The sequence below is a fragment of the Nomascus leucogenys genome, chromosome 12 (genome assembly GCF_006542625.1).
Source record: "Nomascus leucogenys isolate Asia chromosome 12, Asia_NLE_v1, whole genome shotgun sequence".
NCBI classification, from domain to species: domain Eukaryota; kingdom Metazoa; phylum Chordata; class Mammalia; order Primates; family Hylobatidae; genus Nomascus; species Nomascus leucogenys.
This window is the reverse complement of record NC_044392.1, coordinates 11,778,637-11,802,354: the sequence shown is the minus strand read 5'-3', so window position 1 is coordinate 11,802,354 and position 23,718 is coordinate 11,778,637. Positions and strand designations below refer to the sequence as shown.

Below are 23,718 nucleotides of genomic sequence, written 5' to 3'. Positions count from 1 at the left end.
CCCTGAGCAGGGATTTTCCCGGGTTCCGCATGCATCCCTAATTAAGCCTGACACTTGTTCATCAATCCAGACACAACAAGATCACCAAAGTATCCAGGACTAGTTTTTGTTCAGGTTTAATTTTTTAAAATAAAGGCTAATGAAATACGTAAACTACAGGCTTCTCGTATCTGCACAATGTTTCAGTGCAAAGAACAAGGAGCATTGCCTTCAGAGCTAGATAAACCAAGTATAAAACTCTGGCTGTACCACCTAGCCATTTGGAGTACCAACTTCCTCCCCCATAAACCCCCTGGCAGAAGTACTGTAAGGATATTATATATACATACATATATATGTATGTATGTTGTATATAGTTGTAAGGTTATAATACATATATTGAGGTTATTTCTTGATGACATTAACATTCAAATCAATAGACTGATATCTATATACATGTATAACACACATGTGTACATTAATGTATACATGTGTATATACATGCATACATGTGAATATGTATTATACATACACATGTATATATGTGTAAACATACACATGCATACATGCTAAATACATGTACATATATACATATACACCTATATAATACAGATATGTATATATACACATACATATATACATGTGTATATGTGTATGTATGCATGTGTGTATATTATATGTATATTCATGTATGTATGTGTATATGTATGTATGTATTCTGCCTCCACAAGCTGACAATGTGAGTTAGTTGTTTTTTTTTTTTTTCTTATTATTATACTTTAAGTTTTAGGGTACATGTGCACAATGTGCAGGTTTGTTACATATGTATCCATGTGCCATGTTGGTGTGCTGCACCCATTAACTCGTCATTTGAGTTAGTTTTAAGATTGGGATATTCAGGAATGCATGTTTGGAACTGAATATGGTTGAGTGAAATATGTGTGCCTGATGAACACTATTTGTTTATAAATTGATAAAATAAAATACTAGAGAGCAGACTCAGGAATAAAACTATGGCTTTAGTATGAACGGTGGCTAAACCTTGCCTTGGGGGACTCAAAGCTCTTTGGAAACCAATCTCTTACCTTCCCCACAACTCCTCATTCGCAATGAAAATAACAGCATACCAAAACACAAATACTAAACTTTTATTGTAAAACTACAAAAGCAAACAAAAAATTCCACTGAGTCACTGTGATAGTTAATCTTATGTATCAACTTAACTGGGTCACAAGATGCCCAGCTATTTGGTCAAACATTATTCTGAGTGTTCCTGTGAGGGTGTTTCTCAATGACATTAACATTCAAATCAGTAGACTGAGTAATGCAGACTGTCCTCCCAAATGTGGGCAGGCCTCGCTGAATCAGTTGAAGGCCTGAATAGAACAAAAGAGCTAACTGCCCTGACTAAGAGAATTCTTCCTGCCTAGTAGCCTTTGGACAGGGCCATCAGCTTTTTCCCTGCCTTCAGACTTGAATTAAACATCATCTCTTCCTTGGTGTCAAGCCTGCTGCCATCAGACTGGAACTAAACCATCAGCTCTCATGGGACTCCATCTTGCTGACTTACCCTGCAGATCTTGGGATTTAACCACCTCCATAATCATGTGAGCCAATTCCTTCTAATAACCACCACCCCCCTACCCCAGTATATATTGATTCTGTTTCTCTGGAAAACCTTGACTAATACAGGAAGTAATGGAGAACTTCTGACAGAAAGATACAGTTTCTGTTGGATAGAACTGTGTATTCATCTGCAAACTGATAACCAGTATCTCCAAGATTAGGCCAGATCACATATGTGGTGTGACTTGAAAATGACTAGGCTTCTGCAATACACACCCAAAAATCAAGGTCATTATTTCATCTTCACACCTAGTCTACCAGCTTCCTATTTGAAATCAATACTCTCCAACCTAAGAGGCTGTTTGCTACACAAATAGTGAAGTATTGCAGTACAATGGTCTTGTGGGGAAAAAGCTTATACGTTGGTGGTTAAAACTGCCACTTTTTCTAGTTGAGCCTCTCTGAATCTCAGAAAGGGTTGGCACAACAGATTGATTCATAAGACAGTCACAACAGACTCAACAGACTGAGCCTCTGAAGGTCTGGGCCAAGGTCAGAGGGCAATATACAGCTGAGTTCTCTGCAGCTGTGCTTCCCAGCTCCCTGATGTGCTCCTGGGGCTTTTCAGGATTATACCAACTGTGTTTAAAGTCGCTGTACCTAGTTATCATCAACAGGCAGATTAGCTTTTGAAAGCATGTACATTAGCTCTGGATATCACCAAACTATGTCGTAAACAGCATCAAGAAAATAGAAAAGGATGGTATGTTTTACTCATCAGCCTTCCCCAACTCATTCCTGAAGAAAGAGGGAAAGAGTGAGTGGTCTAAAACATGCTTGCTTTTAGAAAGCTGACTTTGGGGGGCAGAGGTCAGAACTGAGAGAGAGAAAGAGAGAAAGGCAGTCCTCAATGGGATAAGTAAGAAGTCAGGGACTGGGGGCCATAACTTCTTGACTAAAGCTTGAGGGCAGGATGAGGCAGAGAAAGTGTCTTCTAAATAACCCCTGGAGTAGAGAACTCTTTTCCCTGAACCTGTGCTGTATCTTGGTAACACATATTCAACATCTCCACCTATACCTAAACTGATTGTTTGGTTTCCAGGAATCCTCCCTCCAGGTCACTGGGAACTTCAATTCCTTAGAAGAAATATAAGCTTCAGAACTGAGTCCTGGGAGAAAAGTGGTACAAATAGAAACCACAAAAGGGTCTCAGTTTGGGTTAAGGTGAAGAGATGTTCCATAATCATGGGGTTGGGCCAGGCGACTGAAGTCCAGGGTGCTGGGCTGGATGGTGATGGGAGCAGGTAGTGTGGCATATCCCTAAAAAGAAGGAACCTTGAGCCCCTGAAGGGCTGGGCCAAGGTCAGAAGGCAAAGACAGGATTATATCCTTCAGCTCTGGGGCCTTCGGGGGCAGTAAGGAAGAGTTCACCTTCAGGGACACATCTCCATTAGCATGGCCTTTACCTTCTGGCTTGGGGACAATTGATTCCTCTGATTTGTGTAGTTCTGAACAAATGACTAGAGGTGCTGTGTTTTTTCCTCCATCATGAAGGCAAGGTTCAAAGAAAGGGCGAAGGGGGCCAGAGAAATTGTGGGTGAAAGTAAAGATGTGAGACTTGTCAGTCACATTGTAGAAAGAGATGACTCCTGCTTCATAGTCCAGGAAAATCCCCACACACCGTGGAGGCTCTTTAAGGCGGAAGGGGGTCTGCGGGGATGTGAGAGCTTCATACTCATTCCCACGACTCTGTCGCAGAAGCCAGTGTCCATTGGCAGGTGAGGCAGTAACCTTCCCCTTCCTGCTCACTGACTCACTACATACCCCAAGAATCCATTTGGTCTTGTCTCCTACATACACCTCCCAGTAGTGGCAGCCAGTCGTGAAGTACTCAGAGCCTAGGATGCTGACAACGAAATCAAATCTCTGGGGGTTGTCAGGTACAGGCTGCCGTCTGTCTCCAAGCCTTACACATCTTTGGTCCTCAGAAAGGATGAGTTTGGGATGTGCTGTGTCTGGGTCCAGGGTCACTGCCACTGCAAAGAGACACAGACAGGTGAGGCTTGGAAGCTTAGGTCTTAAGGGATTTGGGGATGGCTTTGGAGGGAAAAAGAATCTTTAGGTCTGCCATCACTGTCATTAGCCCATTTTAGTTCATGGATTCCCGCCCCCACCATGTGTACTGGAACCAAAGAATATTCTTTTTCAAAGAATAGGTCTCCTTGTCGATTACTAAGTAATAGAAGAAAAAGTTCTTCTTCATCTGTCTGTGAAGCTACCTTAATCCTTAGGAAATAACTACCTGCTATGATTTAAGTGTGTCCCTCAAAAGTTCACGTGTTGGAACCTTAATCTCTCATTGCTGCAGTGTTCAGAGGTAGGGCTTAGTGGGAGGTGTTTGGGTCCCTCACAAAGGGATGAATGCAGTTTTCACAAGACTGGGTTTATTTCTCTGGAGAGCGGGTTATGATAAAGCAGGTCAGGGCACTTTGTCTCCTCTCTGCTTTTGCAGGCACTCACTTGCCCTTCTGTTCTTCCAGAAGCAACTATCACCATACTATGAAGTAGCACAAGCCCTTCACCAGATACAGTCGCCCAATCTTGGACCATCCAGCCCCAAGAACCATGAGCTAAATTAACCTCTTTCCTTGATCAATTACTCAGTCTTGGGTATTCTGTTATAGTGATAGAAAACAGAGTAAGACACCATCTTTGTCTTTGATGTTCCAAAATAATCAAATGTGTGATGATAAATACAGGGTTTGTTGTTAGATCCTATAGCCACATAGCATGTTTGAATCCCAGCTCTGCCACATGCTAGTTATGTGATCTTGGGCTTGTTATTCATCTCTGAACCTTGGTTTCCTCATCTGTAAAATGGAAATAGTAACAGAACCTGTGTTGTAGAGCTATTGTGCAGACTTGATGACCTAATGATATAGTGCCTCATTCCTACAGTGAGTGCATCATGTTCATTTTGTCACTTAAAATTATTACTTATAATTATCTGCTTTATTTTATTTTATTTTATTTTATTTTACTTATTTGAGGCAGGGTCTCACTATGTTTCCCAGGATGAAATGCAGTAGGTATTCATGGGCATGCAGTCATAACACACTGTAGCCTTGAATTCCTGGCCTCAGGTGAACCTCCCACTGCAGCCTCCCAAGTAGGTAGGACTAAATTATTATTTTTAAATGTTAATATAGAGAGAAGGAGTCTTCCTTAAAATTGTGGATTATGCATGTCACAGTGAGTCTCCTTCCTTCCCCAAATACAGGAAACAGGTTCTTCTTGGAGAGTTAAGTCCATATAAACCATACGCAGTTGTGGCAATAAGCCAGGCTGTAAATGTGAGACAGAAGGGTTTGTAAGTTCCCAGAATTCCAGCCAAGGTGACCTAGAGTTCTCTCGAGTGGCCAACTCATAATTTGTTGTACTCTGCCTGAAGGAAGATGGTGTGAACAGGAGGAGGATAAAAGCCTAGAAAATTGATAAGGATCCCAAAGCAGTGAAAAAAACAGATCCCATTTGAACAGCAGCAAAAAATCCAAACTATTTAGGAATACATTGAAAGAGAGGTGCAAATCTTTTCATAATGTATATTGTTGAGGCATCTGCTCAACCCATTCCCTTCTTCTCTGAGAATCTCAATCACCACGCCTGAGCAAATTGGTCTGCAGAGAAAGAAGAAAAAGCATATGTGTAGAAAGAGGCAGAAGCAGTGGCTATTTATCTGGTTGTGGGATAGGAAGGACTTCCCAAACCTGAAAGCATGGAAGAGACTACACAAAAAGATGAATGAATTTGACTACATAAAAATAAAACACTTATGCATTAGAAAAATACTATAAGGAAGTCCAAATGAAAAATAATTGGCGACAAGGCCGGGTGCGGTGGCTCACGCCTGTAATCCCAGCACTTTGGGAGGCCGAGGCGGGTGGATCACGAGGTCAGGAGATCGAGACCACAGTGAAACCCCGTCTCTACTAAAAATACAAAAAATTAGCTGGGTGCGGTGGTGGGCACCTGTAGTCCCAGCTACTCGGGAGGCTGAGGCAGGAGAATGGCGTGAACCCGGGAGGTGGAGCTTGCAGTGAGCCCAGATCGCGCCACTGCACTCCAGTCTGGGCGACAGCGAGACTCCGTCTCAAAAAAAAAAAAAAAAAAAAAGAAAAATAATTGGTGACAAATATGACAAAGAGCTAATATACTTTATCTAGAAAGAGTCTTCACAAATCAAAAAATAGCCCAAATAGAACAGGGACAAGTCACACAAAGAAGAAATACAAATAACTGATAAATATAGGAAAAATCTCAAAAATCACAGAAAACCCTTAAGAAGACCAAACCTAATATTTATCAGTGCTCTAAAAGAGGGGATACTTTCTAAATCGAAATATGACCTCAAGATCGATCACAAAGATTTTTTTAATTTGATAGGCAGATACACAGATTTGATTTAAAAATTTTTAAATTATATGCATTCCAGAGGAATGGAACAAAATCTAAGGTTACAAAGCCATAAGGAGGATGTGCTCTGAAATATGGACCTATTTGATTGGTATAACTTACCAAAATGCAACCGGGCTCTTCTCCAGCCTGAAAAACGAGAAAAGGGGATCATTAAAGCACTGGAGACATCAAGAACTCCCGTAGGGTGGTGGTCAAATGTGGAGAAAGTGCATCTCACCTGAGTTTGCTGCAGCTCTTTTCAACTCTATGAAAGAAGAAACAAGGGGAATGAGCTATCACTGCAAATATTAGGGCAACAGGAGATAAGTTGGTACGGAAGTTACAAGAACATGGGAAACTTACTCAGTTCACTCCGGAGTTTCTCTAAAGAATGAAAATGATTTGGCAAATCAGAAGGAGGGCCTCTATGTAGAGGCCCTCCCATAATGCTACGGTCCTATCCCAACCACGAGCAGATAGATACTCAATAGCCATACCCTGGAACTTCCCCAGAAGAGTTTGCAAAAGCAATAGATCCCAGCTGTGGCCCATGGGAGTATCCCCAGAGATACTGCACAGGATCAGCAAATTCCTATGTGAGCCAAACCTTATCTGCAGGCTAAATAAATAACACATCTCACACCTACAGGTAATGACAACATAAATGTATGTAGATGTTGTAGGAAATATTACTTCATTTAAAACTATCACTGAGTATTGGACTTTGTGATCATGTATATTTTCTCAATGTAATAATAATGCATAGATATGTCACATGTCTAGAGATTTATTTTTATTTTTATTTTGAGACGGAGTTTCGCTCTCGTTGCTCAGGCTGGAGTAAAATGGTGCAATCTCGGCTCACTGCAACCTCCGCCTCCCGGGTTCAAGCGATTCTCCTGCCCCAGCCTCCCAAGTAGCTGGGATTACAGGCATGCACCACCACACCCAGCTAATTTTGTATTTTTAATAGAGATGGGGTTTCACAATGATGTCAGGCTGGTCTCTAACTCCTGACCTCAAGTGATCCACCCACCTTGGCCTCCCAAAGTGCTGGAATTACAGGTGTGAGCCACTGCACCTGGCCAGATTTTTTTTTAATGTTAAAAAGAAGTCCTCACACATGAATGATGGAGAAGTACTGCTCCAGCATATTCAGTTCAATGAGGATCCCATCCTCCTGGACCCCATCTAAGGAAATGTCATGCCTGGGTGATAAAAGGGACTTCCAGGTGGCTTCACCTATGGGAGGTGCATCTATCTCTTCTTGGTGAAATGTTTTCCATTTAAAGACTAAAGTAACAGTTGTGCAGGAAAGAGGGGCACAGAATACTTGAGAAAAGAGGCCTTTGAGAGCCAAGAAAGCCCCAGTCCCCACGGCTTGAATTACCAGTACCCCCTCCCTTCTGCTCCAGGAAGTGAAACTGAGATGCTCATCCTAAAGCAAAGGTGTCAGCAGAAGGAGCTTGTGCCATGGATGAGGAGCAGAACTTACTGAGAGCTTTATGGAGTTTTCCTAAAAACCAGAAAGAGAGAGAAGAGTGAGTGATCAGATCCTGCCTCTTTTTCCTCGGAGCTGCGGAAGCCTCATCACTCCACCCCACAAGATTAAAATGATGGTGACGCTTCTATGTCCCTAGTCCAGCTCCGTGTCCCAGAGTTCAGACCCATAAATCTGATGGTGCTGGTGACACTGTCCCAGTGACCCAGCCTGCCCGGGACTTTGGTTCCTCCTTCCCCTTCCCCTCCTTTTCATCTGTCTGGTTTCATTTCTGCTGTCTGCATGAGTGTTTCTATATGTTTGTAACTGCGGTACATGAGTGTATGCACTGCTCTCCTTTTATAGCCCACAGTTTATGGTATCTAAGGTGTAAAACTAGCTAAAGGCCTAGCATGAACTTGTTAATATGGCTTTATTACTCTCTACAGTAACTCCCCTGAGGTTATAAATTTCACAAATTGGAGGACCCAGAAGATTTGGGGACATATGTATATGAGACATGTTTCCGGGGAGTACTTGCGGCTTCTCTGGAGGGCCATGTGGCCAATATTTCCTCCTACCCAGCATTGGCCCTGCCGGACAAGAGAAGTTATACATCCTGAGTCCACCACCAGTCCCTGTGCTAACGGCCGGGCACATGTTAGGCATTAGGCATTAGGCATTGGAGCAATGCAGCCGAATACGACACAGCTCGTAAGGAGCTTATGGTTTATTGTTACCATCTCCATTACTAACAGCTTCCATTTACTGTCTTCTGTGCTTATACTGAAGTAGGTACTGAATGCTCTCAATAATGTGAGGTGCCTAGAATTATTATTGCCATTTTATATGGGGGTAGTCTGAGGTTCAGAGGGACACAAAATTTGCCCAAGGTCTTCCAGCTAGTAAGTGACCAAGGAGGCAGGGTTCAATCTAAGTCTGTCTGACTCCTGAGTCGGATGCCCTCACCCTTACCCCACACTGTTCCCTCCCCGCTTGAGCAGAACAGCCAGTGTCTGCCAGATACACGCCACACTTGCACCGGCTTGGAGGAAATGTAAGGAGGGAAGAGAGGAGACACTGAAATCATTGAATCTGGAGTCATCTGAGCCAGTGACTTGTCTTCCCAGATAGACTTCAACAAGGTGTCCAACTCAGTGGCCCACAGTAAATGTCAAATCAATGAAGACAAAATGGCAATAAGGAAAAGGAGTTCCAGGTACCGTGACAGATTTTTTTTTTTTTAAGGTTGCCTCTTTTAACACTGAAAACAATCAGTAAGGGGAAATTATCTGCATTTTGCTGATGAGGAAACCAAAACCTAAGTGGCAGACCAATGATCTGAGGTGTCACTGACCCCAGAGCCTAAGACCCTTCCTTTGTATCACACCACCTCTCTCTATGCAAAGGTTGTGTGGATTCTTGAAATTCCCATACATCCCATATGACCACATTAATATACTTTTCAATAATATGTAGACTTCTTTTTAAAATGATTGGCGGAAAGGCTAATGAAGGGAGTTTATGGTAATCTAGGCCTATGAATTTTGACCTGGGCACCTCCTCACCCACTGCCACCAGCTCCATAGCCCCTTGACATTGCAAACTAAATTCCAATAATATCAATGGAGGATATATGTGTGCATGTGTGTACAGTATTATAAAAACAGACTTCTAATAATGACTGTCAACATTTACATAGAAAAATAAAGAATGTGTTTTTTGTTCCCTACCCCTTACTCTTTTACATCATTACCTTTTTCTTTAGCATGGTCTGAAAGAAGATTGTCTAGAGAAAGAAAGGAAAAGATAATGAGATTTTTTGCCACTGCCTTGAGGGTCCCTGATTCCTATTGATTTTACCTGCCCTTGGACCTGTCCACCTCTATCTTCACCTCCACCTCCCTGATCCGGTCTCTAATCAACTCTCATTTGGACAACAGAAATGGCAACCCAAATTGTCTCCCACATCCTATCTTACTCCCTCTGGTCTCTACTAAACTCTGCAGCCAGAGAGAATTGTTTCTTTTTTTTTTTTTTTTTTAAGTCTTGCTCTGCCGCCCTGGCTGGATTGCAGTGCACGATCTCGACTCACTGCAACCTCCGTCTCCAGGGTTCAAGCAATTCTCCTGTCTCAGTCTCCTGAGTAGCTGGGATTACGGGCACACACCACCATCCTACACTAATTTTTGTATTTTTAGTAGAGACAGAGTTTCGCCATGTTAGGCTGGGCGTGAACTCCTGACCTCAGGTGTTCCACCCTCTTTAGCCTCCCAAAGTGCTGGGATTACAGGTGTGAGCCACTTCACCTGGCCAAGTTTTTCAAAGCACAATTCCATCTGATATCCCCATTCCTTGCTTTACCACTGCTCTTACGAGAATGACTAAAATCCTGAATGTGACCCACCAGGCCTCAGGGGGCCCAGCCCCGCCTAACTCCCCAGCCTCACCCCTGCCACTTTTCCCCTCGCTCCTGCACCTCCTCAGCTCCCCAGTGAGTGCTGCTTTCCCCAACCATGCTTCTCTCTGAAGCTGTTCTTTCTGCGGTGGCTGGTTTTCCATTCCCTCTTCACTCATGACTTCTAGTCCTTCAGGACAAACTTCACACCCTAAATCCTCAAGCTTGGTTGGATCGTTCTGGTCATAGCCTTCAAAGAACCAGGAGCTTTCTTGTGTAGCGTTTGTACACATTTATTTGTGTAACTATTTAATTCATCTCATTTCCCTGACTACACTGAAAGTTCCAGGAGGGCAAAAACTGTGTCTGCTTTTACTCACTATTGCATCCCCAGAATCTAGTATTGTCCAGGGCATTTGGCAGATAATTATCAAGTATTTGTTGAACAAAAAGAAGCTTCCCTCATGTTCAACCTACTCGACTCCCACAGAATAAAATCAAGCAATGAGCTCACAGGCAAAAATCATTAAACATACAGGAAGGCAAAGCTATTACAAGTAAGAGGCAGTAAAAACTGGAAGCAATGGATTTAGACATTGCCACCATCACCAAGGATAGCAGATAATGGAATTTTCAGGAACAGAATCCAGGTTAGTGGGTACGGGGGCACAGAAATTAACAACAAAAGAAACATCTCCCCTGCCCCCCAGCCAAGAACACTTACCCACCTCCGTCACATGTTCATAGAGAAGCTTCTCTAAAAGAGAGAAAGAAATGTCAGCTCAGCTTAGGAAGGGCTTTTTCTAACAGGCACAAGTGTCCTAAGATGCCCCAAGCTGCCTGAGTAGGACTGACTCCTTGTCACTACAGGTAAGCAGGCATGTGAAAGGATTAGAGAGTCTTCAAACCATCAGATAAGGGCAGGAGTGTTGGATTATGTGACTGTGACTTTCAAAGTCCCTTGCAGCCCTGAGATCTGTGAAATGTGACCATTTTTTATGAGAGTCTTATGCAATGGATATAATTGGATTTCTTTATTAAAAGGCTGTAATTAATTTCTTAGTCAATTAGAAGGCTGGCATAGTCGGTTATTTTCTTATTTTTCAAAGGATGAGAATTTACAGCTCTGCCCAGGGGCCTTTCTGCAGTTTATTGAACTTCCTTTGCAATGTGTGTCCCCAGGGCATGGCTCTACCAGTTTTCTCCCAGCCAACTTGCAGTGTCCCCAACCTATGGACAGGTGTCATGTCTACATCTACTTCCGTCTGGCCCTTTCCCAGAGCAGTCATAGTCCCACTTCCCACCAGCCTGAGCTCCCTTACTGTTTAATTACCTTTTGATCTTCTTTGCTTCCAGATAAGGCAAAGGCACCCCATGATGAGAAGTACGAGGATAGGCAGGATCACAGCCAGAGCCACTGCTGAGGGGGAGAGACTCCCCACAGATGGGGCTGAAACAGAAACCACCAACCACTGACCTCAGGGAGATGTCTAAGAGCTTCTGGCATGCCTCAGATGGCAGGCGGCTCCGGCACATCCCAACTGTCTCCATCACCTCTAGGGAGAGACCTCCGGCCAAGAGGCTCTTTGCTTCTCTTGGTAACTCAAGCCTTGGATGGCATTAAAGATAACTGAGGCTGGGAATGGTGGCTCATGCCTGTAATACCAGCACTTTGGGAGGCAGAGGCAGGAGGATCATCTGAGATCAGGAGTTCAAGACCAGCTGGCCAATGTGGGGAAACTCTGCATCTACTAAAAATACAAAAATTAGCCAGGTGTGGTGGCGGGTGCCTGTAATCCCAGCTATTCAGGAGGCTGAGGCAGGAGAATCCCTTGAACCCAGGAGGCAGAGGTTGCAGTGAGCCGAGGTCACGCCACTGTACTCCAGCCTGGGTGACAAGAGTGAAACTCCGTCTCAAAAAAAAAAAAGATAACTGAGATGTTCCTCTCTGGGGAATGGTTTGGATGGTCCTGCCTCAAGATGATGACTTAAACAAACTTCTTGACCACAATCTCATCCTGCCCTGTAATTCAATGGAAAAATAAGCCAGGGACTTCAAAGGACTGAGGGCACTCTCCTCACTACACACCTCCAGTCTTCCCAGGAACACCTGCCTGTTTACCCCTGCCAATCCCCACTCTGCTATGGAAGAGAAGGCAGCAACTTCTTTGCCCTGAGCACTGTCCACGGGGGCAAAGCAATTTCTATGATGCTACAGCAGTAGGCCTGAAGCCTAGACAGGAGAGAAAGGGGAAAAGAAAGAGGAAATAGAGGAGAGGAAACCAGCAGAAGTGGGCTATGGGTAGAAGTGGTTAAGAGCCTAAGCCGGGGGTATGTCCTTGCTCAATGCTGTGTGACCTGAAGCAGGAGACTGAGCCCCTCCAAGCCCATTGTCCCTCATCTGTAAAATGTGTGCATGACAGGACTCCTTATCTCTTTGAGGTTTGGAGAGATTTAAAGAGGTCAGTCATATAACGTATTCAGTCTCCTAAGTAGCTGGGATTACAGGCACATGCCACCATGCCCGGCTAATTTTTGTATTTTTTTGGTAGAGACAAGGTTTTGCCATGTTGGCCAGGCTGGTCTCCAATTCATTTCAAGGATCGTTAAAAGGTTCAGGCCAGGTGTGGTGACTCACACCTATAATCCTAGCACTTTGGGAGGCTGAAGCAGGAGGATCACTACAGCTCAGGAGTTTCAGACCATCCTGGGCAGCATGGTGAGAACTCATCTTTATTATAAATAAAAAAGAAAAAATAAGTAAAAGGTTTGAACCCTTGGACCCATTAATTCTACTTCCAGAAGCACATTTAAAAAAAAAAAAAAATCAAAATCACTTTCCAAAATATGTTCGAAGATGTTCATTGCACCCTTAATTATAATATAAGGAAAACCTGGAAAGCATCCAGATGCCCAGAAACAGGGCTTTGATTAATTTTATTATTCTATAGCCACATGGTGAAATAATATGCAGCCCTTAAAATCATATTACTTAGGGACATGGGCAAACAAAACAAATGCTCATGACATCATAAGTGGAAAAAATCCTGGGCACAAGAATATACATGCGTAAACATATACATGCTCAGAGATACGTATATACAAAAAAGTCTTGCAAGAAAGATACAAAAATGTTAGCAGCAGCTGTCTCTAATTTAAGCTATTATAGGCCATTTTCCAGTTTCCTTTAAATATTTTGGATTTTTTCAAATTTTCTACAATATACATGCTTTATTCTTAGAATTAAAAAAAATTGAAAATTCCTCAAAAAGTTCCTACTAGGGTGGGAGTTTCCTCTGGAACCACCAGCGCCTTCAAACCTGTTTCCACCCCAGCTTTTACTTGCTATGACCACGGCTGTGGTCTTCTCTTGGCCAAGGGCCATGTTGTGGATGGTTCAGGACACATTCTCCAGTGTGCTGTCCCTGACTCTGCTAGACACTGCTGTTTGGAAGAGCCCAGCTTTTTCCAGAGAGTGGGCCTCTGACAGGGATGGAAGTACCCTGCCTTGAGGTTCTCTCCACTTAGGCCCAGGGCTCTGGGAACCATCCCACCTATCTGCACACCAGCAGGGCCTCCGCCAGGGTGTGGTCCCGGCCAGAGCCCTCTTCCCCCATAGCCTCCTGTGATGAACAGGGGCAGCTGTTAATGGAACTTGAATGTCTGTCCTCTCTCCACCCTCTCCCCACGCTCCTCCCAATGGGATAAGCCAGTCTCTAGCTTTATTCTCAGATATTTAAAAATTCACCCATAGCAATAACTGTATCACATGATTCAGATTCCTTTGGGCACCTCGGTCCCCTTTTAAAATTTACTTTTCAGCCGGGCATGATGGCTTATGCCTGTAATCCCAGCACTTTGGGAGGCTGAGGCGAGTGGATCACCTGAGGTCGGGAGTTCGAGACCAGCCTGACCAACATGAAGAAACCCCGTCTCTACTAAAAATACAAAAATTAGCTGGGCATGGTGGCACACGCCTGTAATCCCAGCTACTCGGGAGGCTGAGACAGGAGACTTGCTTGAACCTGGGAGGCGGAGGTTGTGGTGAGCCCAGATAGCATCATTGCACTCCAACCTGGGCAACGAGAGCAAAACTCCATCTCCAAAAAAAAGAAAAAAGAAAAAAAAAATTAGCCGGCTATGGTGGCGGGCACCAGTAATCCCAACTAACTCAGGAGGCTGAGGCAGGAGAATCACTTGAACCCAGGAGGCGAAGTTGCAGTGAGCCAAGATTGCGCCAATGCACTCCAGCCTGGGCAACAAGAGCAAAACTCCATCTCAAAAAAATAATAATAATAATAATTTTCACCCCAAAGGACTTCAAATTTGGAAAGTCCGTCTACCAACTACTGAGTGTTTTAAAGCGATTGATTCATCCCCACTTCATGGTGTGCAACTTCAAATTATGACCAAAAGATAATCAGCATGTGACCATGTGAAGCCAGTGTCATTCAAGCAAATGCAAAGACATGGTTTGGGTTGGGTTGAGTTGGGTTTGGTTTGGTAGACTGATTTTTTAAAATATTGGTAGACTGATTTTTGGTGGACTGATTTTCGGTAGACTGTTTTTTTTTTTAAATATTGAAGCTAGTTTGAGAACACTCTCAACTGGGTGCAGTGGCTTACACCTGTAATGCCAACACTTTGGGAGGCCAAGCGGGGAGGATTGCTGGACTGGAAACCAGTCTGGGAAACATAGGGAGACCCTGTCTCTACTAAAAGTAAAAAAAAAATTAGCCAGGCATGGTAGTGTACGTGTAGTCCCAGCTACTTGGGAGGCTGAGGTGGCAGGATTACTTGAGCCCAGGTGGTCGAGGCTACAGTGAGCTACGATCGCACCACTGCACTCCAGCCTGCGCAACAGAGCAAGGCCCTATCTCAAAAAAACAAACAAAAAAAAAAAGAGAGAGAGGAAAAAAAAAAACCTATCTCTCCCTTACTAACCCTTTCCGTTCTCAGGAACCCCAGGAAAGGACCCATTAAGTAAAGCCTTATCACAGCAGGGGATCTGTCCCTTGAAGACATTTCTTTACAGCCATGTAATGGGTTCCTTGATAATGGAGCATAGAAAGATGACCCATTATAGGGAGGAAAAGCTATTATCTGAGCTTCCAAGCCCTATTTAGCCAGGACCTGCACTGTACAGTGTTTTCCAAAGTCTGAGTTCCTTCCTTATCAGAAATGCCTGGGCCAGCTTCACAGCCTCAGCTGAGATCAATGGACATGGCTGGGTAAGGCTGAGCCATCCTGGCAAGTAAAAACTACATTGCAGATGAAAGAAAAGTCTAGACATGGAGAGACAAAGTAGGTCCTGATTGAGCTTGTCCAACTGCCACAAATGACCCTGAGCACCTCAAACCCATTCTAACCTGCAACCTGCAGGATCACGGTGTCCTCTTTACTCAGATTTCCAACCTGGATCAGACATCGGTAAGACCCTTGGTCCTCAAGGCGCACGTCAAGGATCTGCAGAGTGACACTTCCCTCTTGGGCATCTCTCACCAGCACCGTCCTCCCCTTATATTCCGGCATCAGATCTTCATCCTGGTCTTTCCCATCCCGGAACACGTGAACAGCCTGGGAGCGCTGCGGGAATGGGGACCGCAGCCACCTCACCTCCTTGGGCACTGTCCCAGGCCAGAGGGAGAGAGGGCAGAGCAGCTCAGCTGTGCCCCCTAGTAGGGCCACGTGGAACTTGCCGGCATCCCCTGCGCGGCCTGGACAAAAAAAGAGACAAGGCCAACTGGGAGGGAGGGCAGGAGAAAGCTTGGGAAGGGATGAGGAAGAGGATATCCTGGGGATGGACAGAGCCCAGGAAGGACTCTGGAAAGGATTGCCAGGGCCGGGGGAACAGAACCCCAAAAGACATGTTTCCAACCAAGCTTCCTTATTCTGGGGACGCCAATATCACATGTACCAGGCAGGGAAAGAGGATCAGAAACTCCTACCTGACACATGCACAGACAGCCAGAGGAAGACGAGAGGGATGAGGCAGCCAGAGAGCCAGGAGCCGGCAGAACTCGCCATCTCCATCCGAACTAGGACAGACAGAGGGAGACAGCACAGGCGGGCTGATGGGCTTGGCGTGACAGAGGGTATAACCCAGGAGCTGAGGCCGAGACGGTGTTGCTGGTGCTCTGGGATCACAAAGGCCGGGGCTCCAATCGCAGCTCTGCTACTTACCTCCTTGTGATATTGTGACCAAACTTCTCTGAGACTGTGTTTCTTCATCTTCAAAATGGGTAAAAGAACTGTGCCTCCTTGTGGGATTATGGTGAGGGGTGAAAGAGGTAAATGCTCACAGAGAGCCTGGCGTGTTAAGTCTGTAAATGCCGTGAGTGAGGATGTCAGTGCAGATGAGATGAGCGAGGATCCAGAACGTATACCCAGAACTAACCAAGGATACACCAGTAATGGCCTCTTTTTATAGTTGGTGTCCAAGGCCAGGCTTGGGAAATGCGTGTTTCAAGCCAATCTTTGCCCAAGATGCAGCCTGGAGGTTTCCCTGACAGCCTTTTCAAGTTTGACTCTTGATAAATAACAGATCAAGGCAGTGAGGTCCCTCCATGTCATCCTGAAGGCACTAATCCTACAAATTCAGGGTCTGGTGCTAGAAAGACCTGGGTTCAAATCTTAGCTCTGCCTATTACTAGCTCTGTGTCCCTAGGAAGGTTACATAACATCTCTGGGCCTCGTGTTCTTAATCTATAAAGGGAAACTGTCCTCACAGATGAGTGTGAGGGTGCAAAGAGATACTGCCTGCCAAGCACTGGCCACAAATGCCTGGCAGAACAAGTGCTCATAAGTGTGTAGTTGTTGTTATTATTACTAAGTGAGGAAAATTATCCCTAGCAGGTTCAGATGACCATGTGCATGAATCACAGGGAGACCCTAAAGGATTTCCTCCTGTAAAGCTCTTTCCCCACCTATTTGCTACTGCCTGAAATTGCTTTAGCAGGAAACAGAAGCTCTCATGCCACAAGTGAGGATAAAGTTTAAAATGTAAATGCTCTAGGAAAAGGCAACTCATCTCTTAAATTCTCTCCAAGGTTCAAATCCTTTCCAAAGAGGAGGCTTTTGTATAAGTCAGCAGGCCCAGTCCCTGAAGGTCATGGAAAAGGTCATGACACACGGAGGAGGTATCAAAGGGAGACTGGGAAACTGAAGATGAAGCTAGCGCTGAACACATTCTCATTTTGAACACCCAATTCTGTTTTCTCACGGCGAAAATCACACTGGTTTAGGGTTGTTCTTGTTTTTCTTTAAATCATATTTTATATAACATACCCCTCTAACCAAATGACCACATAGCACTAGGCCATAGTGAGGTTAGGATCACATTGGGACACATTTTTTTGTGACTGTCCCACCCACTTTCCTATAGGTTACTAGCTACTCAAAAACTGGACAAGAGAAGTTAAGTAAATGAGAAAAGCTCTCTATTTTATCAATTATGGTTGAAGGTGGAAGTAGGGCCCAGGATTCCCTGGAGTTATCCCCAATCCCAAAACCCCTCAACTTTCTAGTGACTCTGAAGCACACCCTGGGTAGACATGCTCAGAGACACCCAGAGCGCCAAGCTAACCCAAGGCTGCCTGAAATCAAATAGGAGGAGACCTCTATGGACCCATATTCCAAGATTCAGACCATCTATGAAGTGGTTAAGAGGGTGAGCTCTAGGCTGGGCATGGTAGCTCCCACCTATAACCCTGCACTTTCAGGAGGCCAAGGCAGGTGGATCACTTGAGCTCAGGAGTTAGAGACTAGCCTGGGCAACATAGTGAGACTCTGTCTCTATAAAAAATAAAAGAAAATTAGCTTGGCATGGTGGCATGCACCTGTAGTCCTAGCTACTCAGGAGGTTGAGGTGGGAGGATTACTTGAGCCTGGGGGGTTGAGGCTAGAGTGAGCTGTGATTGTACCACTGCACTCCAACCTGGGTGACAGAGCAAGACCTTCTCTCAAAAAAAAAAAAAAAAAATTAAAAAAAAGAATGAGCTGTAGAGTCAGCCTGGGTTCAAGTCCTGGCTCTGCCATTTCCTAGCTGGTGGCCTTAGACAGATTAGTTTACTCCTCCAAACCTCCTCTTGCTCACACATGAAATGAAGTTAATAATAGTACCTACCTCATAGATAGCGTTATAGTAAGGATCAAAGAAAATACATGTAAAATGATTTGCACCAGATGCTGGAAATAAAAAGCAAATGAAGTCCTTCTGTTAGATTGTCACTCTATGTAAGAAGTGCTACCAGGTCCTTTATTTCATATTTTCTTACACAGACGTAAGAACCATCCTCCAGGATTTATTCTTCTTTTTTTTTTTGAGACAGAGTTTCGCTCTGTTGCCCAGGCTGGAGTGCAGTGGCAGTGATCTCAGCTCACTGCAAGCTCCGCCTCCCGGGTTCACGCCATTCTCCTGCCTCAGCCTCCCGAGTAGCTGGGACTACAGGCGCCCACCACCACACCCGGCTAATTTTTTGTATTTTTAGTAGAGACGGGGTTTCACCGTGTTAGCCAGGATGGTCTTGATCTCCTGACCTTGTGATCCACCCGCCTCGTCCTCCCAAAGTGCTGGGATTACAGGCGTGAGCCACTGCGCCCAGCCAGGATTTATTCTTCTAATCTAGTTTGCCAGGATAGCCCCTTCCTCCATCTCTTCTAACACATAACATATCAATATTATAGTAGTCAACATCCTATTAATGGCTGTGAAATAACACTAAATCATAAATATGTTTCTAATTATGATATTGCTCTAAATCAATAATAGTTCTTATTTATTGCATTTGTTCTCTATATATATTGTCTTCAGTACTGACAACATCTCTGAAAAGTGGGTAATATTCTCTTTTACACTTAGAACAGGAAAGGCAATTGTACACACTTCAGGGTACCATGCAAGTGAATTGCCAGGATCCTTTCTGGAAGCAGATAGAATGTAAAACATGGATAAACAGATGAATGAATGCATGCCTGCATAGCCCTGTATCATGAGTTACAAAATGAGCAAATGACCACCTCACTTTACAGAGTGATTATCATGGAACTCCTTTACAAAGAAATTTTCCCCAACAAATATAAAATATGATTTACTTCCTAAAGTTCAATGTATATGCCACAGTTTGGGGCTTTTTCTGTCTTACTTATTGTAGGAAAATCTGGAAATGATCCAAAACAAGGACAAAAATTTCAAATCATCTGTAATTCCTCTACCCAAAGATAATGTTTCTACAAATATTCTTTCTATGCGTGTACATAACTTTTTGTAAAACAAACAAACAAACCATGACTGTGCACAGTGGCTCAGCCTGTAATCCCAGCACTTTGAGGTAGAGGTGGGAAGATTGCTTGAGCCCTGGAGTTTGAGATCGGCCTGGGCAACATGGCAAACCCCTGTTGCTACAAAAAATACAAAAATAAATCAGCTGGCTATGGTGGTATGTGCCTATGGTCCCAGCTGCTTGGGAGGCTGAGGTAGGAGGATCACCTGAGCCCAGGAGGTTGAGGCCACAGTGAGCCGTGATCGCACCCCTGCACTCCAGTCTGGACGACAGAGCAAGACACTGTCTTAAATAAATAAATAAATAAATAAATAAATACTTTATATACTGTTTTGATACCTGATATTTTCACCAAGTGCTACATTATGTGCATTTCCCAAAGCAATCAAATCTTCTTTACATGACTTTAGCATTCTATCATGGACATAGAATTTTAGAAATTAGGATATAAGATGTAAAGCTTTAAAATAATTCGATATTGTGGACATTTAGGTTGTTTTCCAATACATCACTATTATAAACATTGCTATAAGTGACAGTGGATTGAGGGCTAGTATCAGACAGCTTAGTCCTAGTCTTGGCTTGGTCCCTTACTGCTCTGTGACTTTGTAACTTTTTTTTTTTTTTTTTTTTTTGAGACAGAGTTTCACTCTGCCGCTAGGCTGGAGTGCAGTGGCACGATCTCAGATCACTGCAACCTCTGCCTCCCAGGTTCAAGCAATTCTCCTGCCTCAGCCTCCCGAGTACCTGGGACTACAGGAGTGCACCACCACGCCCAGCTAAGTTTTGTATTTTTAGTAGAGACAGAGTTTCACCATGTTGGCCAGGATGGTCTCAAACTCCTGACCTTGTGATCTGCCCACCTCGGCCTCCCAAAGTGTTGGGATTACAGGCGTGAGCCACTGCGCCCAGCTGTGACTTTGTAACTTTAAGCAAGTCACTTAGATTCTTAGGCCTTGAGTTTCCCATCTTTAAAGTGGGAAGACTTTTCATTTGCACTGACAAATTGCCCTCCAGAAAGTCATATCGACTTACCAAAGTATCATATGAAATTTCTTGTTTTCCCACAACCTTACCATCACTGGATATTATCATTTTAAAAAAAAATTTGCCAATTTGATGAGTAACAAAATGCCATCTCTCTCTTTTTTTATTTGATGGTGTTTCATTTCAATTTGTATTTCTTTGATTACTCACTGGTTATTTGGACTTGGTCAATTACCTATCTGTAATTTGTTCGTTTTTCTATTGGGACATTTATTTCTTAATGGTTGCAAAATTCTTCATATACTAACCATTTTTTTCCACTACACATGTTGGAAACATTTTCCCCCAGATAGTTATTTACATTTTAAGTTTGAAACAGTTTAATCTTTAAAACTTCTAAATCAGAAAAAAGATTGTAACAGATGTTCTCTTGACAATCCCAAGCAGTTTAATATGACCCTGCAAATCTGCAAATGATCAGTCTAAAAGCATACAGCACAGGTTCCAGCAAATAGTAAGAGCTAAATAAATGTTGGCTGTAATTTAATAATGATGACAATACTACTTAAATAAGAGTCCTTCAACAAAACCCATCCAGCAATCTTGTCATTTGTCTCCTTTTGTGTTTCTTTAGTGATAGCTAACAGCTGCCCCATTTCGCCCTTGAAAATGTTCTTGTGTGTAAGGAGAAAGGGGATTATTTCTCTACTAAACCGGAGGATCCTGAGAAAGTTAAAGGACTAAAAAGCACAAAGAGAGAGGGGAGAACTCACCACCTTCTGGATCAGGGACGCTTGTTCCTCTCACAGGCAAAGCTGGAGTTTGCAAGCTGGGAACACTCCTTCCCCATGCAGAGAGACCAGGGAACAGGCAAGCGCATCAGGAAGGCCTAGGGATGTGGGCCGGGAAAAGTTCATATTTCATGAAATATGAGAGGCCAGGGCTGTCTTTGCCACCACAGAACTCCCTTCTAGCTGCCCCTGTAAACCAGCAAGCCACACCCTGTCTGTCTGTCCCTGATAAAAGAATAGAGCAAAGGGGAGGCTCCCAAAATGAGGGAACCACTGAGTATGACTGACCGGGTATAAGGGACGTTTGCCCCTCCGCTCCCTTTTCCTCCAATGCTGCCAATAGTAATTCCCTTTGATGAGTTTTGATCCTATCACATTCTTTCTGAAAACCTTCCCCCTTTACTTTTCAAATCGGAGTAAATTGGAAGATTGGTTTCAAAGACATCCACCAATTAGCCACCTTCTTTAACTATCTTTATCTCCAGCTACACCCTGACATGTGCCTTCTGATAAGCAAGCTTGCTGTTTTCCAACATGTGATAAACGCTTCCTGCCTGTCTTGCTTTCATAATATCCTTAGCTGTATGTTCATAATCTCCATAATTATATCATTAACAATACATTATACACTTTTATGTCCTTTGAACTTTATAATGGAGCCCATTGTACATAATTCCCAATGATTCCCTTTTTTTATTCAACATTAGCTTCTGAGTCTAGCAGACATCTGTGGTGGCCCACACCATGTCCCCTCAGCCCACCCAATTTTGGTATAGCTGAGACTTACAGGCAAGCTGCTAGCATGTCACCTCATAGGCCATGGCATTTTTTTGCTTGCCTGTCTCAGGGCTTTCTACAAAGCCTTGGAAGGCTGTGCAGCCCAGTTCACCAAAGCTAACACCTTGGAGACATAACAGTGAGGGGAGTCAAGACAAAATGCTCCAGCCTTGCACCTTCAGCTCTGAGCTGTATTCGACATGATTCCTCCGAGTGTTCCCAATGGGACTGAGCACAGTGGTTCATAGTGGTAAGTAGCTCCATACTGCACCTTTTATTGACTTTTCTTCCTTTTTTGCTCACTCCCATTTCTGCTTCCTGGGATTACCTCCTAAATACACTCTTGAACTGAAAGACTTGTCTCACACCTCACACTCTGTTCTGGGGGTGTACAAATTAAGACACTGAAATTAATCCAGGTTGTTTCACAGAGCGCTAGGATATTCATTCACTGCTATATAGTCGACCATTATATAAATCTACCAACAGTTTCTCTCGTCCCTTAATGATAGAAATGTGGGTTGTTTCTGGCCCTTTGCTTTTAAAAATAGTACTGCCTTGAACATTTTTTTTTTTTTTTTTTTTTTTTTTTTTTTGAGACAGAGTCTCGCTCTATCGCCCAGGCTGGAGTGCAGTGGTGCGATCTCGGCTCACTGCAAGCTCCGCCTCCTGGGTTCATGCCATTCTGCCTCAGCCTCCGTAGTAGCTGGGACTACGGCGCCCGCCACCATGTCCAGCTAATTTTTTTTGTATTTTTAGTAGAGACGGGGTTTCACCATGTTAGCCAGGTTGGTCTCGATCTCCTGGCCTTGTGATCCGCCCACCTCAGCCTCCCAAAGTGCTGGGATTACAGGCGTGAGCCACCGCGCCCGGCCTCATGCCCTGAACATTCTTGATAGATATTTCCTGCTCACATGTGCAAGACTTTCTCTAGAGCACCAGTTTTGTGGTCCATGAACCCTTGAAGTCCCTGAGGCCCTATCATCCAGGTTAAAACTATATTCATCATAATAAAGACATTATTTGCCTTTTTCACGGTATTGACATTTTCAAGGACACTGCAAAAGCAACAGTGGGTAAAACAGCTAGCACAAATCAGGAAGTGGCACCAAACTGTAGGAGAAGTTACAAATTTTATTAAATTTCAACTCTTAGATACACATCTTTTTAATACTTTGTGTGACAAAATGGGAAGGATACATAAACAGTTATGCTGCATATCAAAGTATGATGACTTTCTCGAGGAAATAACCTTAAGTGATTGGGTTGTGAGCTGAAGTAATCGCTTGACTCATGGAGCACCACTCTTACCTGAAAGTACAGCTGAAAGACAAAGTACAATTATTCAGACTTGGGTATTTGGCAGGCATTTTCTCCAAAGTGAATAAAGTGCACCTGTCACTTCAGGAAAAGCAACTGACAGTGTTTTTGTTGTCAATGAGAATATTCAATCTTTTGAGCGGAAATTGGAATTTTGGAAAATTTTTATCTGCTGTTATGAGCTTGATACCCTCACAATAGCAAAGGACTTTTCTGATGAGATTGGTATTGGTATTAATAAATGTGATTTTTTGATGTTGTATAATGAAATGTGTCAACATTTAGAAGATCTGCATAACTCAGTGACTCAGCAATTTCCAAATGACCAACGGGTGTGTTGACAAAACCCTGCATGGGTAAAACATTCATTCAAAATGCAAGAAAAAACTGTGAGTGTTGCTGTAATAGAGTATAAAAAGGTCATTGCTATGGTTTCAGATTTCATGTCACAACTAAGCTTTAAAAAACTACCACTTGCTGAGTTTTGGTGTCTTATCAAAGAATATCCATGATTATCTGAAAAAGCTATTGAAATGCTCCTTTTCCAATTGCATACACTTCAACCACAAAACATACTGCAGCAGATTGAAAGATATAGCCGGCTTGAGAATACAGCTGTCTTCTATTAAGCCAGACATCTGAAATATTTATAGCCATTAAAAAGAATAAAATCCCGTCATTCAA

The 23,718-nt window shown here is 43.6% G+C and overlaps 2 protein-coding genes across 4 annotated transcripts in view; one reads left to right on the top strand and one right to left on the bottom strand.

The window, feature by feature from the left end:
• The window catches only part of SVBP (small vasohibin binding protein), a 56,892-nt gene that overhangs the window by 16,713 nt on the left and 16,461 nt on the right, over positions 1 to 23,718 (top strand). The gene's annotated exons all lie outside the window — the stretch shown is intronic.
• ERMAP (erythroblast membrane associated protein (Scianna blood group)) lies at positions 1,108 to 21,963 on the bottom strand. Of its 3 annotated transcripts, XM_030823628.1 has the most exons (11): positions 20,920 to 21,963; positions 15,827 to 15,916; positions 15,248 to 15,595; positions 11,212 to 11,328; positions 10,603 to 10,635; positions 9,237 to 9,269; positions 7,496 to 7,516; positions 6,364 to 6,384; positions 6,239 to 6,265; positions 6,121 to 6,147; positions 1,108 to 3,581 (listed from the first exon to the last, which is right to left on the bottom strand). In XM_030823628.1, the coding sequence occupies exons 2-11, from the start codon at positions 15,909 to 15,911 to the stop codon at positions 2,866 to 2,868; spliced, it is 1,428 nt and encodes a 475-aa protein (XP_030679488.1). In that variant the 5' UTR covers positions 15,912 to 15,916; positions 20,920 to 21,963; the 3' UTR covers positions 1,108 to 2,865. The 3 variants fall into 3 exon arrangements, with proteins under 3 accessions (XP_030679488.1, XP_030679486.1, XP_030679487.1); XM_030823626.1 differs by lacking the exon at positions 20,920 to 21,963 and having other exon boundaries at positions 1,111 to 3,581; positions 15,827 to 17,610; XM_030823627.1 differs by lacking the exons at positions 6,364 to 6,384; positions 20,920 to 21,963 and having other exon boundaries at positions 1,111 to 3,581; positions 15,827 to 17,610.

Excerpts from the sequence above, each read along its gene's own strand:
- ERMAP (XM_030823626.1), bottom strand. The coding sequence starts at position 16,109 with ATGAAGAAACACAGTCTCAGAGAAGTTTGGTCACAATATCACAAGGAG. Across the intron at positions 6,385-7,495 it reads AAAACTCCATAAAGCTCTCA|AGAAACTCCGGAGTGAACTG; the intron begins GTAAGTTCTGCT and ends TTCATTCTTTAG. Across the intron at positions 3,582-6,120 it reads AAGAGCCCGGTTGCATTTTG|TGGCAGTGACCCTGGACCCA; the intron begins GTAAGTTATACC and ends GTCTCTTTGCAG.